Source organism: Empidonax traillii, unplaced genomic scaffold (genome assembly GCF_003031625.1).
Source record: "Empidonax traillii isolate 1590-97213 ecotype Southwest subspecies unplaced genomic scaffold, ASM303162v1 scaffold28:size2823434, whole genome shotgun sequence".
In the NCBI taxonomy this organism is placed as follows: Eukaryota; Metazoa; Chordata; class Aves; order Passeriformes; family Tyrannidae; genus Empidonax; species Empidonax traillii.
The window spans coordinates 1,088,906-1,104,927 of record NW_020955221.1 but is presented as its reverse complement, the minus strand read 5'-3'; the positions used below and the strand labels follow the sequence as shown (position 1 = coordinate 1,104,927).

General features: G+C 36.3%; 1 protein-coding gene across 8 annotated transcripts in view; it reads left to right on the top strand.

Moving 5' to 3' along the window:
• VPS13A (vacuolar protein sorting 13 homolog A) overlaps positions 1-16,022 on the top strand; it is a 101,083-nt gene that overhangs the window by 34,253 nt on the left and 50,808 nt on the right. For all 8 annotated transcript variants that reach the window (XR_003574118.1, XM_027909894.1, XM_027909886.1 and 5 more), the window contains exons 22-35: positions 282-399; positions 2,913-3,051; positions 5,549-5,633; positions 7,113-7,288; positions 9,104-9,260; positions 9,609-9,688; positions 9,945-10,004; positions 10,083-10,233; positions 10,652-10,768; positions 10,851-10,954; positions 11,405-11,572; positions 11,957-12,255; positions 12,765-12,912; positions 13,621-13,771. Coding sequence is in view for 7 of the 8 variants with exons in the window: in XM_027909894.1 (XP_027765695.1) it covers positions 282-399; positions 2,913-3,051; positions 5,549-5,633; positions 7,113-7,288; positions 9,104-9,260; positions 9,609-9,688; positions 9,945-10,004; positions 10,083-10,233; positions 10,652-10,768; positions 10,851-10,954; positions 11,405-11,572; positions 11,957-12,255; positions 12,765-12,912; positions 13,621-13,771 (1,953 nt within the window). In the remaining variant the exon portion in view is untranslated. The remainder of the gene's footprint in view (positions 1-281; positions 400-2,912; positions 3,052-5,548; positions 5,634-7,112; positions 7,289-9,103; positions 9,261-9,608; positions 9,689-9,944; positions 10,005-10,082; positions 10,234-10,651; positions 10,769-10,850; positions 10,955-11,404; positions 11,573-11,956; positions 12,256-12,764; positions 12,913-13,620; positions 13,772-16,022) is intronic.

Sequence of the window (16,022 nt, the reverse complement as noted above, 5' to 3'; positions counted from 1 at the left end):
CTCAGTACCATGCATGTTAAGAATCAAACTCTTAGAAGGCTCTAGCACAGATGGGGGGTAATTGTTTAGATGTGAACAGGAGAAATTATTCAGTAGTCTTCTGTGTCTGAATTCAGAGATCTTCTATAGCATATATCTGTTGATATATAGAGCTGTAAAAGAGATCAGGTCACCTGAATTTTTAGCAATATGTACTAATATCAGTTACTTTAATTCTGTGATATCTGTAATGAGAAAATCTCTTCCAGTGTTTAAAGCGTAGGTTTTCTTTGTTCTTATAGATGAGAACTGGCAAGAAGCTCGGAAGCTAAAAAATTCATCTCAATGTATCTTGCAGCCCTTGGATGTAAATATGGAATTTAGCAGGGCTATGGTTGTTACAGATGCAAGAATGCCCAAGTACGTGTTTTTCCCAATTTTGAAATTTTATAGTAAATTACTTCTTTTGGGGGGGTGGGGGAGGGAAGAGTAACAATCTAGTTACTTAAATATAGTACCAAATTCCTGTGCTATTTTACATTGGCCAGGTGTGACTCTTGGAAGTAAAAATACATTTACGTAGACAAATTATAATAAATTCAAGAAATTTTCAGATATTGAAAAGGTGATAGAATGTTATATGATTATAAAAGTAGTATGTATAATATATTTAAAGATTTTTATTAAAGATATCATTACCTATTCTAACTGGGTCTTTCTAATAGCTACATTTCAGTTCTCATGAGAGAAATACTGAGGAGCTAAAAATCCGAATTTAGAGTCTCTTTTATAAACATCAAAAAATATTTTGAATAATAATTCTGTCATACCTCCCTCTCTTTGATGTAGATTATTCCTCTTGTTTGTTTACATACAAAGGATCGCTTCTCAGGGAAAAAGCTCCTAATGCATTGAGTTTGCACTTAGATTTACCTAGCAAAATTCTGTTATGGAAATGTACTCAATTGGAAGAAAATGAATAGTATTGTTAATAATGATCAGTGATTGCATGATGTAATGCTGTCATCTTCTGGAAACCTGGGAGGCCTGAGTTTTGATGCTTGACTTCACAAAAAATATCTTATGCTTTCCCTCCTTACTTTTTGCCTGTTTGGTGAAGAAGGTCAAATAAGGGAAATGCAGCTCACAGGAATCTTTTTATGTTAGAAAATTAGATTTCATTTGTATGGTCATATAACAGAATGACTTAATTTTAATTTTAATGTGGGGTTTTAATTGACATCTATCAAAGTTATGCTAGTGTAACCTGGATTAAAGAGTGTCTGCTCTTAATGAGAATATCTGTTACCGTACTGTAATACTACCTGTCTGTCTTGGCTACCAGGTGTGCTTCTCCTTTTGGCAGTTCGTTTCTCTATACTGATTCTGGATAAATTTTCCCCAATGAATTCTGGATAAATTTTCCCCAATTATTATTTCTGTATTACAAACTCTCGTACAACCACTCAATTAACAGTAAATAGTTTCTATCTGTGTCTAGAAATTACTAATTTTTCTTCCCCTGGGATAGTTCTGTTTCTTGGAGATAAGCTGTTCTTCTTCCTATATTCTTCCTGTATTCTCCACAACTGCTAAGAATGCCACAAATAGCAGTTTGGTACTATATAAATGTGTACCATAGTGAGTTAGTAATAAAAACTAATACTTTAACTTACACCAAGAGCAAGCAGCCATTTCAAATCTAGCATGTTGATACCATGACTCCACAATAGCAGAACATTTTGTACCTGGTTCAGTCTCCAAATGCTTTCAGAATGTATTCTACAGATGGTATTAATACTCCAGAGCATTCTATGTATCTATCTATCTATCTAGAATATATTTATATGTATATATATGTGTATATGTGTGTATATATACACACATATATGTATTATATATGTGTATTTTATTTATATATATATGCCTTGAAATGATACAGCAACTTTTTACCTGATGGAGGGAATCAGACCTTTTTTTATATCTCCAGAGTCAGTTAAAACTAAAAATGCTCTATTTTTTGGTCTGGCTTTGACTATTTAACCCCCCAGACTTATCAGTATCAGCGTAACTTCAAATGTCAGATCTCTTTTTATCACTGCATAATCTGTTTTTAAGAAAGTTCTGTTGAGGACTATTTATGTACAGATATCTATGGTATTTATGATTCTATGGTTTAGCCCATGTGATCTCTAAATGACATTGTGCACAAATAATAAAAGTTAACTGATAGCTTTTGTTTCAGCAAGAATCACCTAAGTTGTATAGTTCAGTATTTATAATTAAATAGAGTATTATGCATCAGTATTGTTCACATCATTTACATATATATAAATGTATTTTTAGTATACATGTAACTATTCCTTTATATTTCAATTTTTACAAGTATAGTGTCATATAAAGGCAGCATTATATTTTTCCAGGGCTTTTCTTATTGATATTTGGAACTATCTGCATATAACAGCATAGTTCTGTTGAGAGGAGTGAGTGGAAAGACGTTAGTTCCACATCAAAAACTAGTACCAGAATTATTTTGTTTAATGTCATAGATTTTTATGAATGAGTCCCTTAGTATGGAGGGCACCTGTTTTACGGTTAGTTATCTAAAGAAGAGGTGATTGGGTGGCTGTATTTTTTTTTTCTTTAATGTTTGTACAGGGAATTATGCTTTGTGTAGCCAAATCACAAGTGGTTATTGGCACTGTTTGTGTGTATGTGTGTATATATAAATACATATATATATATATATATATATATATACATGTATTTATATATATACGTTTGTATTACGTGCAATGGTTAGATGACTGATTTTCTGACCAGGAAGACTTTTGTGTTTCTCAAAGGAAAATTTACCTGAAGTTTGAACGAAATAGTTTTAAGATTGTTTGTTTTAACTTTGAAAGTTTTGACTTTGATTCTTTACAAAACAGGTTCAAACTCTCTGGACAGATGCCTTTACTTTCTATTCAGGTATCAGATCAGAAGTTGACAAGTATCTTGGAGCTAATTGATAGTATTCCTAAGCCAAAAAGTGTGCCTACTACCAATTCTTCTCCAAAACCAGCTGAGGTAAGGTTTTTAAAAGATATTGCAAAAATAGTGATTAGCAAAATACCTTCTTGATATTAGCATTGCATTAGTAATTAGCATTGCATTAGCATTAGCATTTTGAAAGAAGTAGAGGAAAGTGAAGAGCGAGTGTTTAGGCAAATAAACAAAATATTCACTGCCTGTGGCTAATGTTTTATAAACAGTGCCTGCCTATCAAAAGTGGCAGCTTTTTTTTATTGGACTGTGAAAACAGAAGACGTTTTGAAACAGCTCCTTCTACATTTTTACATTCTGCACTTGTGCTTTATCACAATACCAGCATGGAAGGCTATTATTTGGTACTATGAAGTCAAATGTCACAGTTTCTTCTTTTCTTCTTAGAATATGTGTTACAGATGAGATGCTTTGACAAGTTACAAGACTCTTATATAGTTGATATCCTTATTACTCATAGACATACATATATTCAGAAAGGTCAAATTATGTAGGTTAGAGGCTGAGAGACTGTTGAAATTTTAAGAGGGAGATGAAAAACATAGCCTTGGAAAGTGTTCAAAGATTAATGTTGCTTGTTGCCATAATGTTTACATTTCTATAAGATACTTTAATTCTATGTCTGGTTGTCTGACACTAAGCTTTGAAATGTGCAGTAACAAGGGTGGAGGGAGGGTGCTGTAGTGCAGGGAAAGAGCTGTTGACTGTGCAGTCCAGAGCCAAAGGCACTCCAGAAGAAGGGCACGCAGACAGCGCACAGCTCTCTTCTTACTTTAGTACTGTGCGCAAGGCACATGTATAGTACATATGCATGTGGAACTTGCAGATAAAAATTCTTTACCAATTCAGATCACCAAGTCTACTTCCTGAAACTCGATGGGGAATAAAGCATTTGGTAACCCTTACTAAGAGAACTTAATTCTATCATATATGAAACCAGGTGGAGTGGAGGATTCCTGTACTTTTGTGCATTCTAGTGATATTTCACATATTTTCAGTTACTTCTCTGGGTTGTGCATAACTACATCTCACAATTCAAGACTCTTAGAATCATAGAATATGCTAGGTTGGAAGGGATCCACAAGGATCATCAAAGTCTGACTCTCTGCCCTGCATAGGAACACTCCAAGAGTCACTCATGTGTCTGAGAGCATTGTCCAAATACTTGAACTCTTGAACTTCTTGAACTCTCTCAGGCTTCGTGCTGTGACTACTTCCCTGGGAAGCACCCCCCCCCAACCACCCTCTGGGTGATAATACCCAACCTAAACTTTCTCTGACACAGCTTAAGGCTGTTTCCTTGGGTCCTGTCACTGGTCACCAGAGAGAAGACATCAGTGTTTGCCCCTCTGCTTCCCTTTGTCAGGAAGCTGTAGACTGCTGTGAGGTCTCCTCTCAGTTCTCTATTAGTGTTTGATTTTTCATATATGTGAAGAAGTGAGATTAAAGACAGCTAAGTGCTGGGTCCTAAGTTTAGCCGTAACAACGCCATGCAGTGCATCAGACTTTGGGCAGACTGGCTGAAAAGTTGCCCATCAGGAAAGGACCTGGGAGTGCTGATAGACAGCAGCTGAACGTGAGCCAGCAGTGTGCCCAGGTGACCAAGAAGGTCAATGGCATGCTTGTCTGTATCAGAAATAGTGTGGCCAGCAGGATTAGGGCAGTGATCGTCACCCTGTCCTTGGCACTGGTGAGGCCATACGTTGAATCCTGTGTTCAGTTTTGGGTCCCTCACTCTTAAGAAAGACTGATGTTGGTCTTTCTTCCCAAGGAAAAAGCAATGGGGCAATAGTAAATGGACTCAGGTTGTTCCAGGGGAGGTTTAGGTTGGATATTAGGAGAAGTTCCTTTACCAAAAGTGTTGTCAAACATTGGAACAACCTGCCCTGGGATGTGGATGAATCACCACCCCTGAGCTATTTAAAAGACTCGTAGATGCGGCACTTAATTCTGCCACTAAACCATGTCCCTGGCAGTGCTAGGTTTAGTGATAGCTGGACTTGGTGATCTTGAAGGGTCTTTTCCAACCTAAATGTTTCTATGATTCTATAAAGCCAAGAAACAATTTTGTCTGCTCTAATGTTTTGTCTAGCACTTTTTTCCAATGTGGCACTTGTATCATGTGATTTTTATAAAATAACCTGTTGATCTTTATTATTCTGTGAAGTTGCCATACTGTAGTCCTTTCAGGAAATATGTTTCCACTTCTCCTGATTTTTCATATGATGTGCCATTTCTGTCCCTCTTTTGATTGTGGAGTTATATGTTTGAACCTCTTCAGTGTCTTTCCTCATGTGTTCTCTCTGTAACTAGATGAAAGTGCAATACCTACTGTTTCTATCTAATTTAGATCTCATTTCTCCCCATGTAGATAATTTCAGTAATGTAAGAGTTTAACTGTAATGATTTGCATTTAAACTTAGACAAATTTCCCTAAGTTGTAAAACTTTCACACAGCATATGTGCATGCAGTAGCATGACCAATAGCAAGCTAAAAATTTTATGGTACCTCCTGTTTCAGCCTGGAATATCCCCTGTGCTTTCAGCACCACATTTATCACAAGGCATGCTTCCTGTTCTGGATCTTCACTCATTTCCTGAGTCAGGTAATGTAATCTAATTTAAAATTTAGCATAATAAATAGATCAAGTCAAGAAGTTTTTGAGTTCGTTGAGTGAATTTATTGCTCTTACAGTAAGCAACACCTTGTGACCTTGTTTCGAATTCTTGAAAGTTGAACAATGTTATATTGTGTGTAGCTTATTATAATTCATACTGTACAAACTATTTGTGTATTTTCTCATAACAGTAAAATTTGGTGTGCTTGTTTTTGTCATTTCCTTTCTGAAGGTAAAACAGTAACATGCTTGTTTGGTGTGGTGGGTTTATTTTTGTGTTAGCCTATGCTGTTGCAAGTCTCTATTCAGAGCATCTGAAATAATATTTATGACATTTAGTATGTACTTAGTTCTGTGATGACAGTTTGGATTATTTTCTTCTTGTGAAGAATTTATATCCTATTTAGCTGGATTTATTTAAATTATAAAATCCTGAAACGATGATTGTTAGAAACTACTGTGTTTTTATAAACATCAGGAGAAAAGAGAACAATACTACTTCTCCTTTCTCAAGGTAATGATATATGTGTTTTGCAAACACTAGTGAATTATCAGCTAGTGATTATCAGCTAGCTGTTATTTAAACTCAGTGTGCATGTACAGTATATATAGAAATATGTATCTGTGCATCTTCATCTATTTTTTGAATGAGCTCCTTTAAGTGTCCGAAGGAAGTGTCTTTCAACTCTTAAAAATGAGGATGAATGCTGGCAAAAATTTGAGAAAGTAATAACTAGATTTAGATTGAATAAAGTCTGGTTTTTAATCTATACATACAGCTGTGCAGTCTTTTTAAGTGATTCATGTTATTTCCGGATCTTCACTCTCCAAACTCAGGGATGCTTTCAAGCCTTAGAAAATAGCTCTTCATATAATTTCTTGAGTTTTGTCAGAAGAAGGATATTTCTTCCACAGCGACCTTATACTTCAGTCTTTATGATTTTTAGGTGACTGAGCTTTATAAGACAATGCAATCTATTTGCCTTGCTTATATTTCCATAGTAATGTCAGATGAATTAAAAGCTTGATAGTCCTTAGGAATCTCTTCTGAACTGGGAGATCTATAGCAGGGAGAGATTCAAAGTAGTGCCACTGATATTGAAGCAGAGGCTGCAGCCATCAGCAGCAGTCAGACCAGCAGGATAGATAATCTATTAATATGCACTGAAGGCAAGATGAACCACAGTGCTGCCTTTTGCACAGCCAGTATTGAGAGAATGCTGACAAGGGACTTAGCTGATGAGAACTGAAATTTAAGATGACATGTTAGCTGTAGGTGTGGTGTAAAGTTGTGGAGGCAGGAGTAGAGGTAATTATAGAAACAGACTTTGTTGGTTGCCAATTATGAGCTAGATACTTGGATATTTAACCTTTTATAGATTTAGGCGTGAAAATTCTGAGTCATAGTACTGTAAAATATTTGCTCTCTGAACTGTATATGTAATGTTGTTGTGAATTAATCCATAGAATCAGAAGAAGAATTTTATGATGCACTAAGCAGTCCTATGGAAGAAGTGACATTTTTTGAAGGCCCATCTGGTTCCCTCAAGCAAGCTGCCAGCAGTACAAGGCAGAAAAGACTACGTAAACAGGAATCTTTGAAAAATATGACAGAATTCCAGCTAAGGTTTGAAGTCGCTGAGGTAAAACTATTTGTTTTTTTTAAAATTTCTCTGAAGCACGTCAGTATTGTAATTTTTCCATATTTGTTGTGTTCATAAGTCCATGCCTGAAGAAGTATTCATTACTGACATTTGCTGAAACTATTCTGCATTTTTTTCCCAAGTCACAGTTGTGCTTCTACGTAATTTTCATTATTGAAATACTTTGATTTATCCAGTTTTGTCACTGAATTTTTTTTACCTCTCACTCAAAAATCAAATTATATATTTGTTTTAGCTAAATATATAGGTTTTGACATGTTTTTTCTAGATACTGCTGTATTCACTGAGAAAACTTCATAAATGTGTCCTCTCGTAACAAGAATCATATTTTTCTGCTCCAGTTTTTCCCAGATCTTGTTGTCTGCACACCTAAATCTAACATCTTCGTTAGATGCTGAATTTTCTGTAGTGTTGTTGCTGTTTCAGACATAGGGGGAAAAAGAGTATTTTACCCAAATGCAAGACACCGTTTCTGACTATATCAGCTGATCTAGTGAAAAAGGTGGCCTCTTAACACTATCATTACCTTTATCATTAGAGTATCAGTGTTATTGCTGCTAATCACCATATTTTACTTTACCTTTATTTTACAAATAAATCATACAAATTCAGTTAACTTTACAAGGGCTTACAGAATGTCTTCAATACATCATAGCTAGCTTGCATCATGCTATATACTAAACCGTTACTACAAATAAAGCTGAAATGAGCTGTTCTTTGTGTGGTATCAAGGCCTTGTTTAAGAACCGGGAGCCCCTGGTGGTGCAGTGGCTAAACCGCAGCGCTGTGAACGCTGAGACCCGGGTTCGATTCCTGGTCAGGGCCCCTCCCCGGGCAGATGGAGCTCGTTAGCCCTGTAAGGCAATCCATCTACGTCCTGAGGACCTCGCTGCCACCGTCCAAGCGTGCTTGGCCCCGGCAGATGAACCTCAGGATTAAAGGGTGGGCTCAGTTCCGCGCACACTGTGTCTCACCTAAAAAAAATCCAGTGCGCAGGCTGGAAGGTGGAAAGACCTTCCCCGGTTCTTCGTTCGTGAAGAGAGTGGCCATTACATTATTACATTACATTACATCAAGGCCTTGTTTAAGAACTACTAGTCTAAAGATAGATGTTGTATTTTACACTATTCTTTAATGAAAACTATCTTACAATCTGTAAGAAAAAAGTACAGTTGGAAATCTATTAGAAATCACCTCTCTGTTTGTTGGCTTCATAGTTTGAAATTACTTACTGGGTTAGGTTTTGATTTTCCTTATTTGTAGACAGCATTACATGGAAACATATCTTTGTTTTGCTTTGGTTGTGAAGTTCAGATACAACAGTTCAGCTAGGTATTTATTTAATAATATTGTTGTCATGCATGGGTGCAAAAGTAGTAAATTCTCCTGCCTAACCATCATCTTGGGAATCTAACTCTTAGCAGGAGGGTTCGGAGAAATTCCAATGAAAGCGGTAAACACTGTATGCTGACTGAAAATCTAGTTTTGACTGTGTTGAACATTACTAAATGGTGTTACAGAATTGTTTTTAAATATTATTTAGTTTGTATAACTGTTACTTTGGTATTACATGTGTGCATGTTTGAAGTTTTTGTTAAAATAACAGCAAGCAAATGGAGCAATTTTACTTGATGAATTGTTTATTTTTTCCAAGGTGTTTGCTGTATGTATTAATGTATCAAGTGGCCAATACACAAATACACCTCAATGGTAGAATGTATGTAAATATTTTATCCTATATAAAAACTAAGAGGATAATACCCTTCTGGTTTTGGGGCTGTGTCTTTTTTTTAGGTCTTAATTAAATTATGCCGTCTTACCAATAATACTGAGATGCCTGTGCTGCAACTTGATATTTTGGGCTTAGGCACAGAACTTAAATTAAGAACATTCGACATGACTGCAAATGCTTTCCTTTGTGAAGTTTGTCTGCTGTGCCCAGAGTATATGGGTAAGTGTTTACAATCTGATCAAAAAATTATTCACAAATAAGACTTTGACTTTGTCTTCAAAAAGGCTTGTAGGACTTCTGTCAACTAAGGAAGATTTGCTTTACAAATTAAATACTGAGAAGGAAGGGGAAGTAGGAACTCATTCTCTTATTAGTGCTTTGGTAAATATGTTCTGGTGCTGATGATTTTAGAGAGACATCTAAATAGTTTAGATATGCTAAAGAGGTTTTGTGATTAAACAGTAATGACAGCTAGTAGCCTATTTTGTAGTATATAAATTAGGAAAGTTGTATTTTTTTTTTTAATTTAAAAAAAGTAATCTTTTGTTATTCTATTTTTTTTTTAAGATGATAATGACAAGCCAGTTTACATAATTACCACATTGGATAATGTAGAAGAGGATCTTCTCACTCTAGAGTACATAAAGGTGAGAAAAGAGCAGACTTTGCATGTGACACTCAAGATACTAAAGGCATAAATAAGAAGAACCTTAAACAATCACTGTGTAATATTGTACTATTTGTGATAGGCTTACAATTCAAAGGCAAAGTCTGTCTGCTTCCTAAACAGAGTAACCTGTACATCTTAAATTGTAGTGGTTTTGAAAATAAGTTCTCTCTAATGAAATATTGAAACTTCTCCCGTTTTGTTTGTTTGTTTTTTGTGCCCTTTTGATGGAATAGACTGATATTAATGGACCAGAACTCAAAACTACCTATCAGAATGTTCTACAGAAAATAAAGGTATGATATCTTTTTTTAACGTAGTTTTCTCAGAGTGGGAAGGGAGGCATATTGGATAAACAAAAGTTGTTCTTCTAGGTGAACTTTTCATCTTTAGATGTTCATTTGCATACTGAAGCTCTGCTGAATGCTATGAACTATCTGAATAATCTTCTGCCCAAACAAGAAACTAAAGTTACAGAAGTCCCTGGAAAAATAGAGGAGAAGAAGGATGTTCTTAAGAAATTAAGTAAGTTTCTTTATTATAGTTTTCCCCTTTTCATTCCTTTCTCTTCACTTAAGTAAGAAGAAAACAAACATATTTTCTATTTTTGTAAACCTGTCAATGACTTGATATGAGAAATTTTGCTTGGGGTTTATATGCTTATCCACATGTAGTTTTCTGACGTAGAGATTGAGACATACATACCTTTGCTGTGTGTTTGAGACACTGAGTAGATGTAAATAGAAAATCCATAAATTGTAATTTTTAAATTTTTTTTCCAGGTATGCGTTAAGACTTTTGATGGCATTACAGTTATTTTATTACCTTATGCTTGAGGAGCACCAGTCTCCTCTTTTACTTGCTGTGCAGTTCAAAGGGACACTAAAATATTAAATCTCCACTTTGAAAACCTGTAACTTTTATTATTTTGTGTTTCCCACAGCATCAAAAAAAATGAAGTATGAAGATGTTATTGACCTCAATATCTGTGCAGATTTATCATGCTTGAGTATCTTTATTAGAGAGAAAAAACATAGAATAGCTGAAATCCACATTGAAGGTAGGAAGAAAACTTAAGTCACAAAGATACAAAACTTTGTAACCAGAACAGTCTACAGATTTTGTATATCTTGTTTTTTGAGGTCTGGATAGCCAAGTGATCATGAAGAAAACAGCAACTGAAGTGACTGCAAAATTGAAGAACATCGTTATTTTGGATTCTGATGAGACAGCATTGTATAAAAAGGTATGCATTTGCATGCATCATTGACTTTTTTGAGTGGAATATTGATACTGAATTGAACTTACTTGTGGACTCAACTCTCTGCTGTGGCTTTTTTCAGTCTTGTTTTATGTATTTGGTGGGAGCAGCATTCTCTATAGACAGATTAATTTTGCTCCCACAACCAGTAATTATTAGGCTGATATTGTGCAACTGTAATACCCAGTAATACCCAGCTGCTCATTATGTCTCTTGTTCTGTTGACTTTAATGAACAGAATTTTTCAAACTGAGATTCCAACTGAATATTTTCAGCCATTTCAACAAACTTTTTAAATTTGATTTTTTTTTTTCATTTATTGTTGAGATATTTGAAGTAAAAATGTCATGGAAGTGTGAGGTATTACATTTGTTTTGGAGTTAAGTTTCTTCAGCATGTAAGTTTTTAGAGATACTTTATTTTTGTCTTCCTAAGGCTCTTTACATCACAGAAAAAGAAGTCTTCAACTTCAGAATGATATCATATGTGAATGCTACAGATGGAGTTGCATATTCAAATATGGATGTTGTTGACAATCGTATTTACCTAACTGTTGGGTGTATTCAAGTACTTTTTGTCAACAAGTTTGTTTCATCTATTTTGGTAAGTTAAATTTCCCAGATACTGTTTCTTAGCATTCAAGTAACATTGTCATTCAGAATAAGACAAGGATTCCGTATGGAGTGATCATTCCTTTTACAAAATTATAATTTTCCAGATATTTAGTGTGTGTGTGTGTATATATATATATATATATATATATATATATATATATATACACACACACACAAAATAAATATATATATATATATTTGTACACATATATATGTGCATAGTTTATCATATTTCACGAAAGATTGTCCTATTAAAGAATTTGGAAGAAGTGTGTAGCGAAAACAGTCTCATAAGAGTAACTGTGATTCTTAGTGTTTTTGAAGTAGTGCGGTTCGTAGTAATTAATTTCCAAGATCTGTTTTCTTTCCCTAGGCATTTATAAATAACTTTCAAGCTGCCAAGGAAGCTCTTACTGAGGCAACTGTTCAAGCAGCAGAGAAAGCAGCTACAGGTGTAAAAGAGCGTAGTTCCCGTTTGGCACTAGATATTAACATTAAAGCACCTCTTGTAATAATTCCACAATCAGCAATGTCTGAGAATGTTCTGGTGGCTGATCTTGGTCTAATCACTGTGAAGAACCAATTCTTTATTGCTAAAACAAGAGTGTGTTATAATCTTCCACCTGTTATTGACTCCATAACGGTGAAATTGAGCGAACTAAAGATATACAGGTAATGTAATATCAGTATTTTTAAAATTTGTTAAATCTTTCTGGGATTCTTCTTCAGATAGAGAGCTTTGAGGGGTTGCTAAATAGTTAGTTAAAAGTTAATGGTTGACAGATGCACTGTTATCTAGAAATATAATGGCAAATCAATATATTTTTAAAGCAATAAAATAGTATGGCTTAGGAGGAATAGCAATCGACATTTCTTTAAATGGAAGCAAATATTTTTGTAGGTAAAATTGTTTAGTAGCATAGACTTATATATAATTCATTACTTTGGGACAGATTATGCCTATTTGTAACTTGCTGTTTTGATGGGATTTTCAAGCTCTGCACAGCAGAAAAGGTATTAAGTCAGATAGCCATAAAAAATGTTTGAAAATGATCATTGGTGCAGGGGTTGGTGAGTGGAGATGGAAGGGGGAAGGGGCTTTTCATGAAAGACAGAAATGTAGTTGTTAGAATGTGTAAGCGTAATATGTAGAGCAGGGAGTATTTTGTTTCTGTTCACAGATCCTGCTATGAGCAAGGTTCTTTGCAAACGGAAGTACAGTTGCTGCAGCCGGTCAATCTGGAAGTAGCTGTTGAACGAAATTTAGCTGCTGCGTGGTATAATGAAGTTCCTGATATTGAAATATCTGGCCGACTCAAGCCTATGAATGTAAGCACTCATTTCTGAAGGCAACTGTTTGAGGAAAATGGATTTATTTTTCTCTTCATAAAAGTCCAAGCTCGTTCTTTAGGGTATTGCTTGATTTCAAGACATAGATGTAGAATGGATTTTGTTGTTTGATAGTGGAAAAGGAAGTGAATAGCTTTCTTTTCTAATCTAAATTCTATGTTTCATCTGTGATACTGCAGGCAGACTTTGTACTATAAATTACTGTTATTAGTTAAAAATGTTTATGTTGTTACAGCCTTCCTTTGCCTGTCAGTATCTTTCAAAGAAGGCTTGGAAAAAGTTGGGTCTTATTGGTTTGTTTAATAGCAGCATGATCACCTGCTGAATTCATACCCAGGAGACAAGCCTGAATATAAGTTAGTGCAAGTGCTCATTTAAATTTAACATTAAAAAATAAAGAGGTTGTCATGTGTACATCTAACATTCTAGTTTCTAAATTGCAAGTTGGTATGGAAATTTTGTGGATGAAAACAAAATAATGTGTGACTGACTTCTCATTTCTAGAATTACCATAAGGGGTTTTATGAATTTGAGAAAAACATTTTACTTGGTCTTTAGTTGCCTAAACAGAGACTCAGATGAGATTAATTTAATTTATCTCTTTACTTGTAAACTCACATTTTAGTAATAGAAAGTTACTGAGTGAACTGAGTTGTAATTCTGATCTAATTCCAATCTTTTTTAAAGCTAATTCTCAGTCAGGAAGATATTACCACAATACTGAGGACACTAAATGAAAATGCAGGGGAAAGCTCTGGTGCATCAACATCTTTTCCAGAACCGAAAGAATCAATTAGACACTGTAGTGAGATGCATAGTACTTCACAGCACTCTGCAGGTAATATTTTCTAAAATTACATAGTCTGGCATTTTTAGGTATTATTATCAATTTATTAGTTTTGTTGGAATTGCATTTATAAAAGGATGGCAAATTCAGTTGTTAAACAATATTGTAAAAATCACAGAATCATTAAAGTTGAAAAAGACCTCGAAGATCATCAAATCCAACCTTTGAGTGAGCACCACTGTATCAACTAAACCACAGCACTAAGTGCCACATCCATGTCATTTCTTGAACACTTCCAGGGACAGTGATTCCACTACATCCAGTGAGCAGAAATTCTTCCTGATGTCCAACCTGAACCTGCCCTGGCTCAGCTTGAGGCCTGTGTCATCTTGTCCTATCACTAGTTGCCTGTCAAAAGAGACCAACCCCCATCTTGCTACAACTTCCTTTCAGGTGGTTGCTGGGAGTGACAAAAGGTACCCTCGAGTTTCCTGTTCTCCAAATTAAACCACCCCAGCTCCCTCAGCTGCTCCTCATAAGACTTGCCCTCCAGACCTTTCCTTCACCAAGTATCTTGCCCTTCTCTGGACATGCTCCTCAATGTCTTTGTTGTTGCTAGGAGCCAGAACTTGACACAAGATTCAAGGTACAGCCTCTCCTTGAGTGTTTGCTGAGTACAGAGGAATGATCATTTCCCTGGTCCTGCTGACCGTAGTATTTTTGATCAAAGCCAGGATGCCACTGGCTTTCATGGACACACTTCTGGCTTATGTTCAGCCACTGTCCACCAGCACCTCCACATCTTTTTCCACTGAAAAAAATCACTCTTTCCAGTCACTCTTCCCCCTAGCCTGTAGGATGGCATGTTGTTGCTGTGACCCAGGGTCGGGACCCATCATGTGAGTTTGTTAAACCTAATTCTGTTGGCCTTCACCCATCGATTCAGCTCTCCAGATCTTTCTGCAGAGCCTTCCTATCTTCCAGCAGATCATCAGCTCCCACCCAGCTTAGTGTCATCTGTGAACTGACTGAGGGGTCACTTGATCACCTTGTCTAAATCATCAGTAAAGATGCTGAAGAGAACTGGTCCCGGTGCTGAGCCCTGGGGAACTCCACTTATGATCAGCCACTAATTGGGTATAATTCCATATCTGAGGATGTGGAATGGCTACCAAGGCACACTGTTGGCTCATAGACAGCTCATAGTCCACCAAGATCCCCATGTCCTTCTCCACAGAGCTGCTTTCCAGCATGTTGGCCTTCAATCTGTACTGGTGTCTGGGGTTATTCCCAGGGTCAGGACCCTGCACTTGTCTTTGAACTTCAGACAGTTCTCTCCCACCTCTCCAACCTGTCAAGGTCCTCCTGAAGGAATGCACAGCACTCTGCAGTATCGATCTCTCCTTCCAGCTTTGTGCCACCAGTGAACTCACTGAAGAGGCATCTGCCCCTCCAAGACACTGATGGAGAAGTTAAACAATACTGGGCCCAGTATTGAACGTTGGAGAACACTACTAGTGACAGGCCTCCAACTTGACCCTGTCCACTGATTACGACCCTCTGGGATCTGCTGCTCAGCCAGTTATCAATCCTCCTCACTGTCCACTCATCCAGGCCTCAGTTCCTGAGTTTCCCTATGAGGATGTTGCGAGAGACAGTGTCAAAGGCCTTGCTGAAGCTGAGCAGTATCCACTGCTCTCCCCTCATCCATCAAGGTAGAAGACAAACAGATTGGTCAAGCATCATTTCCCTTTAGTGAATCCATGCTGACTACTCCTGATAGCTATACTGGCATTCATGCAGACAGAGATGGCCTCCAGAATGCAGCTCTCCATCACCTGGCCATAATGCAAGGCAGCTCTTTAGAGTCTGTCAGTTGAATGTGGTAACATCCCAACTTTAGAAAGTTGCCATGTTACTCTTTTTCTTATGTGTGCTGGTTCTACTGATGTTCAGATTTCGATCTGTTTGTCTTGTCATAGTGATGACACCTCTGAAAGTTCTTCAGTACATGTCATTGCCCATATACTGTTCAGCACATACTAAATAAAAGGCAAATAAAGTTAAGAAAAGCAGCTTTTGCTGAATTCCTGTATTAAATGTGAAAAACAGCAAAAACATGGCAGATGAACAAATGAAGATGAAAGTAAGTTTGTGTTCTTTGTAATATTCTGGCACAGAGTACCATACTACACTAAGGGAAATTGTACATTTACGTCTTAAAGATGGTAAAAATCACATGTAGAATATGTAAGGGCAGTGTTTTATATTCTCAAATGTTGTGTGATTTTGGCAAAAGTAA